This window comes from Macrobrachium nipponense, chromosome 35, assembly GCF_015104395.2.
Source record: "Macrobrachium nipponense isolate FS-2020 chromosome 35, ASM1510439v2, whole genome shotgun sequence".
NCBI lineage: Eukaryota > Metazoa > Arthropoda > Malacostraca > Decapoda > Palaemonidae > Macrobrachium > Macrobrachium nipponense.
The window spans coordinates 4,804,845-4,822,375 of record NC_061096.1 but is presented as its reverse complement, the minus strand read 5'-3'; the positions used below and the strand labels follow the sequence as shown (position 1 = coordinate 4,822,375).

At 43.7% G+C, this 17,531-nt stretch overlaps 1 protein-coding gene across 1 annotated transcript in view; it reads right to left on the bottom strand.

Annotated features, from left to right (window-relative positions):
* Positions 1 to 17,531, bottom strand: part of LOC135208397 (alpha-tocopherol transfer protein-like) — a 244,311-nt gene that overhangs the window by 15,786 nt on the left and 210,994 nt on the right. Inside the window, 1 exon segment of the mRNA XM_064240522.1 lies at positions 13,672 to 13,865. Within this exon segment, the coding sequence (XP_064096592.1) occupies positions 13,672 to 13,865 (194 nt within the window).

Here is a 17,531-nt window from a genome sequence, read left to right as displayed (position 1 = left end):
GTATCGTATAGAGGGAAATATATTCGCAAGGATTTTTATCTCGGTAATTATATCATTAGGTCAATAATATTCATTATTTGCTAAGACACGATTTCTTTCATATATTATATCAGTATTCGCTATGTCAAATAAATGATTCCTAAAACTCTTTAATATTTTCTTTTTTTTTATCAGTCTGTCTGTTACACTACTTAATGATAATAGAGGAAATCAACAGGCAATCACGCTTATAGCATAACGTAAAATCTACCTCACATCAGGATCAAACTCAAGTCTAGGCAGACGCAGTACTATCAGTGAGTCACTGATGGTCGGAAAGTCTGGTAAATATGATATTGTTATGATACAATAAAGTTTTATACATACCTTACCTGGCAGATATATACATAGCTATTACTCCGTCGTCCGACAGAAATTCGAAATTCGCGGACACGCGGCAGGTAGGTCAGGTGATCTACCCCCCCGCCGCTGGTGGGTGGCGGGAATTAGGAACACATACCCGTTTTCTAATTCATAATTTTTCTTCCAGCTGTCTCCTGAGGGGAGGCTGGGAGGGCCATTTAATTGTATATATCTGCCAGGTAAGTATGTATAAAACTTTATTGTATCATAACAATATCATTTTTATACATTCAACTTACCCGTCAGATATATACATAGCTGATTCACACCATTGGTGGAGGGTAAAAGACAGCTATTACTGAATATACAGGTAAACAACATACTTTGTAGGTAATAAATAAATAAAACCTTGGTTCCTATGTGTTTAGACGAAGGTTCGACTTCCTAGCTATTGCTAGTAGTCTGCTTTCGTCTCAAGAGCCTCAGCGAGGATGTGACCTATGGCTAAGAGTTCTTGTAGATCTGTCCCAATGGTGGGGTCTTATCCACTTACTTGACAGAATCTAGTGGTCATTTGTCAATGGGGTCTTATCCACTTACATGACAATACACCAATGCCTATTGGCATACTTTAAGGAGCACAACACCGATCCCGATCACCTGATCCTAACACGAGGGTTTGTGCTAAATTTTGAAAAGAGCTATCCCCAAACTCATTTCAAATAAACCCAGAAAATAATACACTTATGTTTAAAAAAAATAAAAAAAATAATTCACTAGTTAAGGATCAGTGTCGTCTCCCTATCCCAGCAACGCATCCGTGGACACTTATAATAAAGAGAGAAGGAATAATCTCATAGGCCCACTTGATCTCCTTCGTGCAAAGAGGAGTCAACACAGAGTTGCATCTCCCGTTATTATTAGCTAATATGTCTCTCACGACATATTGTTATGGAAAGAACAAGAATTGTTAAAATCCCGCACTTCAAGCGCTTTTAATTCTTAGCTGTTTGAAAGGAATCGTCGAAGTTACTCAAGAAGTGCTTTAGAGATTCCACTGTTCCAAAGAAGACCAGGGCCAGGGCTTTCTTTGAAATAGAACTCTTCTGGATGAAGCCCAGAGCCTGGCTTGCGCCTGGCTGGCACTTCGCGCCTGCCTGGCTCCTCGCGCCAGTCTGGCGCCTCGCGCCTGGCTGGCGTCTCGCGCCTGGCTGGCGTCTCGCGCCTGGCTGGCGCCTGGCTGTTGCCTCGCGCCTGGCTGGCGTTTCACTTTGAGCTTATGGCCTCCGTAACAAGGGGAGGTAATTTTAGTCAGCTACATCCAGTAGACGATAGGAAATAATAGTCCGAGAGACCTGTCTTCCTCCGAGGAGGATCATACTTGATACTTCCGTTGCTAACGAGCACTCTTCTACATGTTGAAGAGTTCTCTTGTTTGCAAAATCTTCCCTATCCTTGTACGAAGGCAGGGAAAGAGCCTGGAAGTCTAAGGAGATTCTGAGCTGAAATTGGGAGGATTTCCTGATTTTCTAGCTCTTTTAAATATCTCTACGAACCTTCTGGGAAGTGGTTTTTTAAGCCTCATCGTATTCCAAAGACTCTGTCAGCAAACGTTTAAACCTTATCTCCTTTTGTAGATGAGAATGTAAATACATTGCCTGGACAAAACGAATCCTTTATCTGAAAGCGTTGATCCAGGAATAAAAATGTTATTTTAGTTCTTTTGCCAAAACATACCATGCTGGCAGGACCCATTGCCTAGTCTTTCTAGAATTTGATTCCAGATTCCAAGCCCAAAATTTCACTTGTCATTTTGGTCCTTTAGTACCAAGAGAAACATTGATGAGGAGCAGTTCCCTCTTGTCAGAACACGGAATCTGAGGCCCAAATAGGATCCCATTGTAATTATAAGATCTCCTAGTCTTGTCGTATAGAGGTATTGTATAAGATCCCGAAGATCTTAATGCTCTGCTATCTCCAATTCCCTTTATAGAGACAGAGTATATAGCCTTTTACTGCGTTCTTTGATAGCAGAAATATACCAAGGTGATTCTTCCCTCTGAAAGGGAAGAAAAAACCTCTATGTGGTTCACAGAGGTATCGGAAGAGGACAGTTTCCTCATTCCCTCTCGCACGATCTGCAGTAATCATATATCTTATTCATGACTACTGTCATTACCTTGAAATATCCTCTCATTCATGTCCACTTCTGGTCAGTCTGCACGCAGACAGACTCAGAGTGGAGAGGTTGTTAAGGTCAATTTAAAAATAGATGCTGAAAGAATATTCAGACTGTCTTGGAAAAGACTTCAAAAACTTGCTGTGAGAAGAACGTGACCTCTGTGAATCCAACCTCTCTAAGTCTAAAAATGAGGCATAACGTATTATCCTCTCTTTCTTTGTGACACTCTTTGTCTTACATTCTGTAAAGAGTTTATATTGTAGGGGAAAAAAAGACTAAATTTTATTCCCCTTTCTATAAAAATAAAGATGGCGTAAATTGCTACTCTCTCTCATATTCTTTTCTTCCCTTCCTTGTGCCTGGGCAACGAGAGAACGGAAAATTCTATCATCGTTCTTCAGCAAAAGAACAAATTATTATTATCCTATTCTCCTAATAAATGATCCAGGATCGAGGAGAATCATTCAAGATTCCTATCCTAGGACATCAGGCCGTAATGTACGGTTCAGATACTTGAAAGAGTCTCTCACCCAATACTGAGAGCTCCTACGAGTCTTTTCCAGTACCAAAAACATTACAAGGTCTCCATTGTTATATGTTTACATAGGAGTAGGATAATATAACATCCTGTTAATAACAATGAAAGAGGAGAAAGAGGAGCTGCATTGTTCAAGGGACTAGCCAAAAACGTGCAATAAAAAAGGGGTTGCCAAGGTCTTTCTAAAACCTGCACCCAGATTAACTTATGAGTCCGATATATTTTCTATCACTTGTCTCATAAGGTTGAGGAAAACGAGAGAACTTCTAACGATATTGGTTCTCTCACCATGTAAAGGACTATAAAGCAGAAGAAACCCACTTATCCTGACACGAACTACGTTCGCCTGTGCGATTCTAGAATAATTGTCAGTAGAGGGTTGATCTGGCAAAGAAAGTTTCTCCCAAAACAACTCCTTTTGCCAGGAAAGAAGTCGCTCATGCGACCACTATATCACCTGACATGAGAAGTCTGTTCTTGTTAGAGACTTCCGCAATTTCAGTTTATCCTGACAAGGGCCACGGCCGCCTGTGCGATAACTTGTGTCCCTGTCAGGAAAAAACTGATCTTGTGTCAGTTCTCAAAGAGGAAACTCTTGGAAAGTCTATCTCCAAATACTGAGAAATTGGAGATCCTGATGTCTTGCGCTTGGTTGGCGCCTCGCTCCTGGGAGGCGTCACGCTTCTGGCTGGCGTCTTGCGACTTGCAGCGTCCTCCCGTTTACCTGGCGCCTCTCTCCTGGGAGGAGTCACGCCTCTGGTTGACGTCACGCGCCTTGGAGCGTCCTCGCGCTTGCCTCGCGCCTCTCTCCTGAGAGGCGTCCCGCTTCTAGTTGACGTCTCGCGCCTCGAAGCGTCCTGGCGCTTGCCTAGCGCCCCGCTCCTGGGAGGCGTCATGCTTCTGGCTGGCGTCAACCGCTTTGGAGCGTCCTCGCGCTTGCCTGGCGACTCTCTCCTGAGAGGCGTCACGCTTCTTGTTGACGTCTCGTAGCGTCTGGCGCTTGCCTCGCGCCTCGCTCCTGGGAGGCGTCATGCTTCGGCTGGCGTCAAACCGCTTTGGAGCGTCCTGACGCTTGCCTGGCGACTCTCTCCTGAGAGGCGTCCTGCTTCTTGTTGACGTCTCGCGCCTCGTAGCGTCCTGGCGCTTGCCTGGCGCCTCGCTCCTGGGAGGCGTCCTGCTTCTGGTTGGCGTCACGCGCCTCGTAGCGTCCTCGCTTAATTCTTCCGTATCCCCCCCCCCTCTTTTTTCTTGAATAAGAAATATTTTAAATACGGTTGTGTCGTTTCTCGAAAGACTTAACCATAGCGTAGTCTTGAAGTGAAACTCTATTACATCTCTCTTCTCACTAAGTATGTACTCTAATAAGACATGCTTTCGTAAGTATTAGTGCATTGAATAATATAATGTTCTGCTGCATTAGAATCCCTTTTAATCATGTTATCTACGGTAAACAGCATTGAAAGGTTGTAATATCTTTCTTATTGAAAGCTTCCTAACAAAAGGCGACAATATTTTATTTATGATAGCTTCAGTATTCCCTCAATCCGAGGCTAAGACCACGATTGTAGGGAAGAAATACGGTTAGTTATCCCATCCGCAGGAGAGAGAGCTGTAACCGACCGCTCACGACAGAACAACATGGTACTGCCGCTGGTCTCTCTCTCAATTCAAAGCGAACGCCGTCTTCGAAAGAAACCGACTGGCCTTCCCTTTCCAGAGTTGCCAGTTACTCCATTTAATAAAGGAATCTATTAAAATTTTTATCGAGCTTCAGGAAGTTTTATATAAGCATTTCTGGGCTTGACCTGTGTCGGCCTGTGAAATGGTTCCTTTGATACTATTTCTGAAGAATAAATATTGCTATTCATCCTAGAGAAAAAAAGAAACAATATAATGCCAAGATAAATGGCTCGCTCACTTCTTATAGAAGTGTCGGTTATAGTAAGGAGCGAGTGGAATCACTACCAGAGGTCCCTTGCCATTTAGCTTCTTCCTTCGACAAAACCCCGAACTACGGAGGAGCCGTGCTACAGCTCCCGGTCTACTACTACCGTGAGCGCCTCCGACGCCTGAGACGTCATTCCTTTCGATAGCGCGCGTTACACCAAACGTTAAAGTTTTTTCGGTGGTGCCAGGAGATTGGGTGCAGTGCCATCCTCCAAGACCTATGCGGCCATATAGTATGCCGTTCTCATGCAGGATGTCAGTGAAAGTGGAGGATTTATCGTTTGCATCATGAAGCTTGCCAAACCTGCTACTTGCTAGTAGGAGATGCCTCACTAGTAGTAAGTTTCTTAGCACTTTCTTCATTGTCATTTCGTCACTGGAATACTTGTTGTTATATTATTACCTTTCACATATGAGACACATATTCATATAATCTCAACACAACAGACATTCCTCCCCTATCCTCTCCCTAACTCTAGACCCTTTTTTACAGGGTTCCGATGAAGAAAAGAAAAAAAAGAAAGCTTTGTCGACTCTCAAAGCTTGGGTAGGGGGTTTTGGCCGGAATTCTAAGGCCGCCCCTACATTCTTACCCAGGATATGGCGGACCTAATATTCCCAGGAGCCAAGAAAGGATCAGTGGTGGACCCGATAGCGGCCCCGCCCCTTTGCTGCCGACCTTCAAGTCATGATCTCCCATACAGGAGGGGGATTTCCCAGAGGACGTTCTTTGCAGAAGACGTTGCCTCGGGCAATGAACCTCGACGTTGAACCCATGGCTATTGACTCCATGGGTACAGGTAAGGGTGTAGTAAGGGGCAGCTCCTGTGGGTTCTCAGGCCCTTTCCTGAATTCCTTTCTCCATCACCTTCTACTGATCCTTCTACTTCCACTTCTTTCCGGGGCTTCACTGAAGAGCAGCGGTCTGTCCGTCCTAAGGCTACTTCAGTGATCCCCAAGGCTAAGATGACCGAGGAGAAACTTAAAAAGTCTCAACCCCAAGAAATCGGTATCCTGACAGACACTATAACTCCGGCTCACCACCCCGGATCAGTTAGGTCAAGGGAGGCCTCTTCCTCTGCGTCGAGGTCCCCAAAACAAAATAGATCACGTAAGGATCGGGCTCAAGTCCCTCTTTTTGATCCCGAATCCTTTTCGGCTAACATTCTGGAGCAGGTGGGAGTGATCGTAGGGGCCTTGGTTGACAACAAGGTCGGCTCAGTGCTCTCCCAGCTCTCAGTTCTGTTACGTCTTCCGGCCCAGTCGATCCAATCGCTGGCGGAACGGCTGGCCGCTCAGGAGAATGCCATCGCCGGGATCCAAACCTCGATTGCGGCAGGTTCCCCTCTATCTGTGACCACCTTCTCCTCTTCCAATGCCAGATTCCAGCCAAACTGCCGGAATTCAAGGCGGCCAACCCTTGGAGGATCGCTTCGTATGCCCCGTTTGTCAACGGAATGTTGACAATCGAAGGCATAGGAACTCGAAGGCGTGAGGACTTCGAGTTCCACCCCAGAGACCTTCAACCACCATTCATTGGCTACGTCCGACTAACGGAAGCAGCGATGATGAGAGAGGACAAGTTCCCAAGGAAACAGTGATCCTTCCGAGGGAACAGGCACAGCAGACTCTAATGAGAAGTCTGGAAGAATGGGGGTGTGAAAAAAAAACACCCGCATCACAGCCTTTAGGAGTCCTTTCACCATTTTTACTCCGGTGGAAGGGACTCCGCTACCACTGACCCTTAAGGTAGTGGAAGCAACCTTTCAGGCGCCCTGAAAGACGAGCCCCTGCCTCAACTACGAGAGACGGAACCCACCTCTTCTCTTAGTCCCAGGCTCCGAGACGTACTTCGAAGGGGCAGTTCCTACTTTCTCAGTAGGAAAACTAAAGGCGGACTGTGCCACCTCTCTCTTTAGTGAGAGACTCCCAGGTTGTCGGACTCTCTCATCCAGATGGAGTACGACGCCACCCGGACTAGGCTCGCGAGATCCCTTTCCTCCATGACTATGGCGGAGATGACGGCTCTTTGTATACCAACAAGAGCCGTTTATTTAAAGTTTTGGCTAAAGGTCTGCTGCACAACCATGCAGTGTGACCTTTACGACTTCCTCATAGCCAGGAGAAATTGTAGGAAGCACGTTTCTGGCGGAAGCTACTATCCGCCATGAACCGAATAAACTGATTGCTTCCTCAATTTGGGGAACGGACCTCTTTCCAGCACCAGTAGTAGCAGAAGTCCTTCATGAGGCTTCTAAGGTCAACCAGTGCCTCAAAGTCAGGTGGGGACTGGTAGCAAAGCGGAGGCAGGAATCTTCTGGTCCTAACCCAAGGAACAAGAAGAAACCAAGGAAGTTCTCTCCCTTCCAGCCTTCTCAACAAACGTTGGTTCAGGCAGTCCCCATGCATCACAAGGGCGGGAACCATCGTCGAAGGGTCACAACAATACCTTGTTCTGACCCCTCAGTCCCCAGCAATCTCAACCCTCCACTTCCTTTGCTGTCTCGCCAGCCTACAATTCCAACTATGAAAGCCAGAACTTTCAGGCTTTCAATAGGTTTGCGAGAGGCAGTAGAGCAAGAGGTGCCTCTCGATTCAGAGGATCCGGCAGGGCTGCTAACAGGGGAAGAGGTTTCCGAGGAGCAAGAGGTGGCCGCCCCTCGGCAAACCAGCAGTGAGAATCCCAAGGTAGGAGGAGGCTGTACCTCTTCCGCCAGCGGTGGGGGTTCAGCCCTTGGGCTCAAAGTATAGTAACAAAGGGACTAGGTTGGAGTTGGCTAGAGGGCCCTCCTCCAACCAACAGATTCTATCAAGCACCAACAACGGAATTGGTAGAGTATACCGAAGACCTCCTTCTCAAAGGAGTAGTCTCAAGAGTCAACAATTTAAAAAATTTCAAAGGACGCTTGTTCAGCGTGCCAAAGAAAGACTCGGTAAACGAAGAATCATCTTAGACTTGTCCATCTGAACTTATTCATTCATTGCGACAAGTTCAGGATGCTGACCGTTTCGCAAGGTACGGACCTTACTTCCCCGTGGGGCCGTCACAACCTCTATGATCTTACAGATGCTACTATCATGTTCCCATAGCCAGCACTTCCGTCCATTCTAGGCTTCAAACTAGGCAACAGATCCTACTCCTTCAAGGTAATGCCATTCGGGCTCAACATAGCCCCCAGGATCTTCACCAAATTGGCGGAAGCAGTAGTGCAAGAGCTAAGGAAACAGGGAATAATGTTAGTGGCTTATCTGGACGATTGGCTTATTTGGGCAAAGAAACCCACAAAGAATGCAAAGAAGCAACGGTCAGAGTGATCAAATTCCTGGAACATTTAGGTTTTCAAATAAACAAAACCAAGTCCAGACTAACACCGGAATCTCGATTCCAGTGGTTAGGCCTTCAGTGGGACTTACAACGGCACACTCTATCAATTCCGTCGTTGAAAAGGAAAGAAATTGCAAGAGCTACAAAACAATTTCTCAAACGACAACAAACATCCAGGAGGTGCCAGGAGAGGATCCTGGGCTCACTCCAGTTTGCATCAGTCACAGACGTTCTGCTCAGAGCCAACTCAAAGATATAAACAGAGTATGGCGCTCAAGAGCGAATTGCAGATCACGGGGACAAACTAGCCTTTATCCCAGCAATCTTACGGAAACGTCTCCGCCCCGGATGGACGGAGACAAAGAACCTTTCAAAAGCAATTCCTCTACAGTTTCCCCCTCCATCATTAGTGATCCACACAGACGCCTCACTAACAGGGTGGGGAGGATACTCCCAGTACGAAAAAGTTCAAGGAACTTGGTCGTTAACATTCCGCCAGCTACATATCAATGTACTGGAGGCCATGGCAGTATTCCTCACACTGAAACGACTCCGTCCGCCCAAGAACTCTCATTTCAAATTAGTTCTGGACAGTGCAGTAGTAGTACACTGCATCAACAGCGGATCCAGTCAAGCCACTTGAACCATGTCATGATAGCCATCTTTTCTCTGGCATGCAAAAACAAATGGCACCTGTCAGCCACTCACCTGGCAGGAGTCAAGAACGTAGTAGCAGACGCTCTATCACGCTCCGCTCCGTTGGAATCGGAGTGGACACTGGACAGGAGTTCATTCAATTGGATCAGTCTACAAGTCCCCGGACTCCAAGTAGACCTCTTCGCCACGGAGTCAAACCACAAACTCCCTTGTTACGTGGCACCAACCTGATCCTCTAGCATACGCTACGGATGCAATGATCCTCGATTGGAACGAATGGAAGAATATTTACCTCTTCCCTCCGGTGAACCTTCTCATGAAAGTTTTAGACAAACTCAGGACATTCAAAGGCCAAGTAGCTCTAGTAGCTCCAACTGGCCCAAGAGCAATTGGTTCCCTCTACTCCTAGAGTTGAGACTCCGACCACTACGGATTCCCAAACCCCCAAAAACTAACCCAGTTAGTGCAAACTCAGACTGTGTCCGCTTCCTCAAGAATTCAGAAAACCCTAACTTTATGGATTTTCTGAAATTCGCAGCCATGAGGAATGCAGAAATTGATCCCAGAATATCTCATTCTTGGAATCAGATAAAAGAGAATCTACTCTCCGACAATATGATTCATCTGTCAAGAAACTAGCAGAGTTCCTTAAGTTGTCAAATTCTCAAGTCATGACAACGAACCTAGCCATAACTTTCTTCAGATCATTGTTTGAGAAAGGCTTAGCAGCAAGCACTATCACTACGACCAATCAGCTCTTAAAAAGATCTTCCAATTTGGTTTTAGCATAGACCTTACGGATTCGTACTTTACGTCCATACCAAAAGCTTGTGCTAGATTAAGACCATCAACGAGACCTAAATCAGTCTCTTGGTTTCTTAATGATGTCCTCAAACTGGCCTCGGACATTAACAATGACTCTTGCAATTATATATCCCTCCTGAGGAAAACCCTATTCTTATTAAGTTTAGCCTCCGGAGCTAGAATATCAGAACTGTCAGCTTTATCAAGGGAACCAGGCCACATTGAGTTCCTCCCCTCAGGGGAAGTCCTCTTATCCCCAGATCGCCATTTTCTAGCCAAAAATGAAGACCCACAGGACAGATGGTCCTCGTGGAAAATCCTACCACTACCTCAAGACATTTCCCTTTGTCCTGTCAACTCATTAAGAGCCTAACTAAGCAGAACAACTCTGAAATCTTCAGGCCCATTGTTCATTAGGAAGGGAGGTGTACTTTATCCCTAAAAGGGATCAGGCACAAATTTTATACTTCATTAAACCAAAAAGGCCAATCCAGAGTCCTTTCTTCGGGCCCACGATGTTAGGGCGGTGGCACATCTATTAATTATTTCAACACATGAATTTGACGATCTTAAGAAGTATACAGGCTGGAAATCTCCGACAGTTTTCAAAACGGCACTACCTAAAACCCTTAGAAGCCCTCAAATTTCCAGCAGTGGCAGCTGGAAACACAGTTTCTCCTGATTCTTAATTTTTACTATAACTTCTTGTAGCCTTCCCTTATACCTGCCCCATTGCACCCTTACTTAGTTTAGTCGCCTCCATGTATTGGGTTACCTTGAGTTTGCTTTTGTTCATCATTCTAATCGATTCAGTTCCATTCTTTTGTATATATCAACTTATATCTTGTCTTTGCCTAACCTGTATTGTTATTGTTTGTTGTTAGGCTAACTAATTTTAAGTGATAACCCGTGTTTTAGGCTTATACTTCCCTTAGGGTAAGACTGTAATTTTAGTTGATTATTATACTATTAACCTTACAAGTGTTTAACTTTACCTTCTTAATTATCTGTACTGTTCCTCAAGCTTGGTGTTTGGCATTCTCGTGGTACTATTTCACAGGCCGACACAGGTCAAGCCCAGAAAAGGGATTTTGACGAAGGAAAAATCTATTTCTGGGCAACGACCTGTGTCGCCCTGTGAAAACCCCACCCTGTAGTTAGATTATCCTCACCCAGCTTACCCCAAGCTTGGAGGCTATCTTCAGGAATGACGTCTCAGAGTCGGAGGCGCTCACGGTAGTAGTAGACCGGGAGCTGTAGCACGGCTCCTCCGTAGTTCGGGGTTTTGTCGAAGGAAGAAGCTAAATGGCAAGGGACCTCTGGTAGTGATTCCACTCGTCCTTACTATACCGACACTTCTATAAGAAGTGAGCGAGCCGTTTATCTTGGCATTATATTGTTTCTTTTTTTCTCTAGGATGAATAGCAATATTTATTCTTCAGAAATAGTATCAAAGGAACCATTTCACAGGGCGACACAGGTCGTTGCCCAGAAATAGATTTTTCCTTCGTCAAAATCCCTTAATTAAGCGAACGAGACTTCGACAAGTCTAGAAACTAAATAGGTTGTCGTCTAAACAATCCTTTTTAAACAATTTCTTCCTAGGAAAGTCCTAGAAGGGTACTGGTAATTCATGGAAACCTCTTCTAACACTAAGAAAAATGTTTCTATCCTACTCTCAATTCACCAATAAAGATATGCTTCTCCGATCACTTCTCGAAGACACGAAAGCATCATATAACTCATACTCTAGCGTAACAGAATACTCTATAATACTGTTACATTAAGGTAAACCGTATTAATTTAGGAAATTTTGTAAGGATTTCAGTTGACCATTATAGCATAAATTTCGGTATGTGAATATGCCATGCCATACCGTAGCCTAAGGCGATTTGTCCTAAGCAGGTGGTGGAGCTAGAAGCTTAAAAGTCATACATATATGCTTTATCACTCAACGAGATCCATATAATTCATTCGATTGACAAATAATCTAAATCATTCTAATCATAATAGATCTATATCTAAAAATGCACCGATGGGGAATCTTATGTTGAAATAACAAATTCATACCTCCATGGGATAGCGTTCTCGTCTAGTTGCGAAAAAAAATGTTCGAACAATGACTTTATCACAAATGTTATCGCAATGATCCTCAATTATTAGAATGGGCGCTAAATCGTCGCCTGATTCGAAAGGTGGATCGATTAAAGTCATTCTCATTTTGAATAATTGTACCAGAAGGCATTATACGAGGATCTTCGTCAAATTCATTCATTCGAAGTTCTCCTATCCCAATCATGGAACCGTATAAAAAGGGAGAAACACTGTTTTAGGATGCCTTTCCAATGGCTATCCCTGGCAGTCTGGGACGCTCTACAGAACCTGCCGAGGGGACGCCTGACCGGTGGGGATTCTCTGAAACCTCCTTACGGTTTTCGACATTCCTTCTCCTCTGGGCTTGTGAGCTTGGAAGAGGTCTAGACTGAGAGCGAGACAGAGCCGATCAGACGCACCCTCCATTGTAATGGGGGGGGAACACTATATTCACTTCTTAAGTTCAAAGAGTTCGCATTTGAACTATATCCAAAGTCTACAATTTGCAAATATGATATTGTAGATTCTGCGGAGTAAGAAGGTGATGAGGATGCAACAACTACTAGTACTGTTACTACTATAATTGCTCGTTAACACAAGAGCTAATAAAGCTTCTAAAGGATAGTTACTTTTCTGACTTCCCCAACTAGGAAGAAAGATATACATTTCTCAATCAAACTAACACTTATTTGTATTAACGAATAAATATTCCCTTTCATGAAAGTATAAGTAATTCACTTTCGTGAAAGTGCATGAGTGTCTACCGACAAACTTCGGTAGTTTTACACGTCACTAATCTTCGAAATTTTCGAAGTTTAATATTATCAAAAAGTTAACAAAAGCGTATGCCGAACCAAAGATCCATTACTTCCCTGTAAAAGTTAGCTCAGACGATCGATGGCGATTGAAACACGAAAAATCCCATCAGGAGGAACTGCAAACTTGTTGTTTACATTCCAGCGACAGAAAAATTATGAATTAGAAAACGGTATGGTTTCCTATTCCCCGGCCACCCAGCGGCGGGGGGGTAGATCACCTGACCTACCTGCTGCGTGTGCCGCGAATTTCGAATTTCTGTCGGACGACGGAGTAACAGCTATGTATATATCTGACGGGTAAGTTGAATGTATAAAACTAGCTATTTAATGACGCTTATGACTTAGTTGGTAGCGGCTGTTCATTAGAATAACGTTTCGCTTTATGAAATTTAGGCTGAGGAGAAAAGCACTGGGGCATTTTTGCCATTCAGCACTTTATGAAGACAATGAAAAGACGGAGCTAGAGTCATTGGGTAGTCAGATTGAGGGATACAGAAAAAAGAGAAGAAGGAGAAGATACGGATATGAAATAGTTCAATGATCCAAAGTAGAAGTCAGAGAAAAGCCCACTGTTGCACTAACACGATTAAAGAAAGGAAGCGGGAATGGAGGTAAAGCAATAGGCTAGAAGTGGGTGCTTCTAGGGGCCGAATGGGCTCTGCAACCACATATTAATAACGCCTGCAGGGCACCGCACGAACTTCACCAACGGCTTTATCCCCCTACGGAGATTTCTTGTGAAATCCCTAAAATAATACATTTACTATGAGTAAAAGAAATGAAGACAAAGTTGGACAAACTATGGCTGATGGATGCGCTGATGCATTGTATTTTATTCAAGATTTTTGCCCACCTTTCCTTTACTTGCTTTCCAAAAGCTGAAACTACAGACAGGAGAGAGAGAGAGAGAGAGAGAGAGAGAGAGAGAGAGAGAGAGAGAGAGAGAGAGAGAGAGACTATATACCTGGATAACTGAAATCATTCTGCGGATGTGAGTGGGTGTCAGGTAGTAGGCATGTGTCATGGAAAGTCCAGCGCAGTCGACAACAGCCGTGATGCCCCGAAGCTGTGTGATCGGGACACGGACTATGTGCTCCAGCATGATCGCTTGACTACGGAAAACGTCGTCTAAATTGCACACTTCCGGCAGCCAGGCTCCTGAAAATAATGAGAAATGAGTAAGGGAAGTTTAATGACTACCTATGTACAGTAATAAGTTATTAAATCTTACACTGAAACAGCTGAGATCATGAGTGCCGAAGGCCTTAATTAATATAATAAATTGTGTAAAATCTTTAGGTTCTTGTCGCAGTAAGTATCAGCGTAAAAGCAGAAATACTGTGTGAATATAGCGTCACACTGCATCACAAGATCTATGATGTTATGAATTAAGAAAATCAAGCATTGTTAAAAACGTCCAGATTTAGGATATATACAAGATTAACTTCATTGTTAGAAACTTCCGTATATTCATTACTTACTCACTAAAGTGCCATCAGATTTTATTGAACATAAAGGTGAATCACCCACTTTAAAAATCACTTGGGCTGAAGAGGTGGAAAGAGTAAGAAAAATTCTGGTCGAGCAAACCGGCGTGAACATCTACAGGATGAAGTAGTCGTCGAACACACTTTGGGGTAATGTTTGTTTGTAGTCATGACTAGAGATCATTTACGTGAGGCGTAACATCATTTCACTTAACTCCACCCATCTCGCCTTTCACAAATCATCTCAATCATGGGATCAAGTGTTTTTAGCTATATATTTTTTTTCAGTAAAAATGGAAACAAAACATAAACCAGACTGACCGGCTATATTTTCATGAACACTGCCTTCTTTGTTAAGAGCCTAAGCAAGAATGGGTCTGACCCTCAGTTCTCCTCTGTTTTCCTCAAGATTTCCTTAACCTCTCTTCAGTACTCTTATTCTTCCTATTCCATCTCTTCTCCTAATTTAGCTATTTAGAGAGCATGGCATTCAGTGATTTGTAGACATTCTATGTAATCTGACGCGTAATTTTCGCCAGAGCTGAAAGGACTTGATCAACATGTTGGCAGGTTTTCATCTTTGATCACACTTATTACATCTATAGTTTTTTTTTATTATAATTTGAGATCATGTCATCGCCATTTATAATCAATATTTTCATGTATTATTTATCGTTCAGAGGCATTTACCGCAAGAAAAACTTTGGGCTTGGTCTAATACAGATGTCGCTTGCAGTTCGTTTTGTGCCCTTGTTCTTCAGGTTTCTTTGATTCCTAACCTAGTAGTCCGCCTTTCTTCCAGTATATTCCTTAGTCCCCCAGAACAATAATAATAATAATAATACTGTTGAATAAAATGGCCGAATTCATCGAATTAATCTTATATATTATCTTTTCTATTTTTCTTATTACTCGCTTTTCTGGCTCAGCGATACTTCTCAATAATCGGCCAATATTCATATTGGGGATAATGCTGAAAGTGGTATTACCAGTATACTGGTATTATCAGAATACTAGTATATGGGAAGGCGTTCCTCTGGTCCAGATCAGGCAGGGGTCGTCGTCGGTGTTGGTATCATTCCATAAGAGATCAATGTCATGCCGGGGTCGTCTCTGGTATTCAGCTGGTATTAATGCTGGTGTAGCTCTGGCTTATCGTGACATTTCAACCTTCTCGTAGGTCATCTTCATGACTGGTCAGCAGTAGAAGTGAAGAGATAGTGTCTGCATGCCGGTTTTTATAGCGGCTCGAATCCTAGAACTGCGTTCTCATTGGTCGAGCCGGTCTGGTGCGAAGTCTGGGATCTCTCGTCGATGGTTGCAGGGATTCAGCTGTGCGAGCGCTCGAGTAGTGTATTGGGTAATGGATGTCTGGAGTCCCACCTGCGGCAGGAGTCCTATCATCCCACTGGTGCTCCTGGATATTTGGCATTGTTGGGTGGTCTTTGCTGCTCATCTTTGGGTGGCGGTAAGCCAGAACTACACCAGCATTAATACCAGCTGAATACCAGAGACGACCCCAGTCTGACATTGACCTCTCTTACGGAATGATACCAACACCGACGACGAACCCTGCCTGATCTGGACCAGAGGAACGCCTTCCCATATACCAGTATTCTGATAATACCAGTATACTGATAATGCCAGTCTTTGATTAATAAAGCCTGTTCTGAATAAAATACCACTTTCAACATTATCCCCAATATGAATATTGGCCAATTATTGCGAAATATCGCTGAGCCATAAAACCAAGTAATAAGAAAAATAGAAAAGATAATATAAGATTAATTCGCTGAATTCTGCCATTTTATTCAACAGAATTTGTTTAAAAGAGGGTCTTATTCCAATAATAATAATAATAATAATAATAATAATAATAATAATAATACAATAATAATAATAATAAAAATAAGGCCAAAGCACATAAGATCCAACGGTACATGAACAGGAATAAGGGATACCAACAGAACAAACTATTCAGAACCAACTAGAAAAGACTATACAGCCGACTAAGAGGGGAAGACAACCACCAAGAAATTCCTGAAGCCGAACCAAGTAAGAGACTCTGGGAAAACATATGGAGCAATCCGGTATCACACAACAAACATGCAACATGGCTCCAGGAAGTCAAGGAAGAAGAAACAGGGAGAATAAAACAAATATTCACAGAGATCACGACAGACACAGTCAGACACCAACTAAAGAAAATGCCAAACTGGAAAGCCCCAGGTCCCGATGAAGTCCATGGATACTGGCTCAAAACTTCAAGGCCCTACACCCACGAATAGCAGAACAACTCCAGCATTGCATCTCAAATCACCATGCACCCAAATGGATGACCACAGGAAGAACATCCTTAGTACAAAAAGACAAGAGTAAGGGAAATATAGCCAGTAACTACAGGTCTATCGCCTGCCTACCAATAATGTGGAAGTTACTAACAGGTATCATCAGTGAAAGGCTATACAATTACCTAGAGGAGACAAAACACCATCCCCCACCAACAGAAAGGCTGCAGAAGGAAGTGTAGGGCACAAAAGACCAGCTCCTGATAGACAAAATGGTAATGAAGAACAGTAGGAGAAGGAAAACCAACCTAAGCATGGCATGGATAGACTATAAGAAAGCCTTCGACATGATACCACACACTTGGCTAATAGAATGCCTGAAAATATATGGGGCAGAGGAAAACACCATCAGCTTCCTCAAAAATACAATGCGCAACTGGAATACAATACTTACAAGCTCTGGAATAAGACTAGCAGAGGTTAATATCAGGAGAGGGATCTTCCAGGGCGACTCACTGTCCCCACTACTCTTCGTAGTAGCCATGATTCCATGACAAAGTACTACGGAAAGGATGGATGCTGGGTACCCAGACTCAAGAATAGAGGCAACAAATCAACCATCTGATGTTCATGGACGACATTAAGCTGTATGGTAAGAGCATCAAGGAAATAGATACCCTAATCCAGACTGTAAGGATTGTATCTGGGGACATCAGGATGGAGTTTGGAATAGAAAAATGCGCCTTAGTCAACATACAAAGTAACGAGAACTGAAGGGATAAAGCTACCAGATGGGAGTAACATCAAACACATAGATGAGACAGAATACAAATACCTGGGAATAATGGAAGGAGGGGATATAAAACACCAAGAGATGAAGGACACGATCAGGAAAGAATATATGCAGAGACTCAAGGCGATACTCAAGTCAAAACTCAACGCCGGAAATATGATAAAAGCCATAAACACATGGGCAGTGCCAGTAATCAGATACAGCGCAGGAATAGTGGAATGGACGTAGGCAGAACTCTGCAGCATAGATCAGAAAA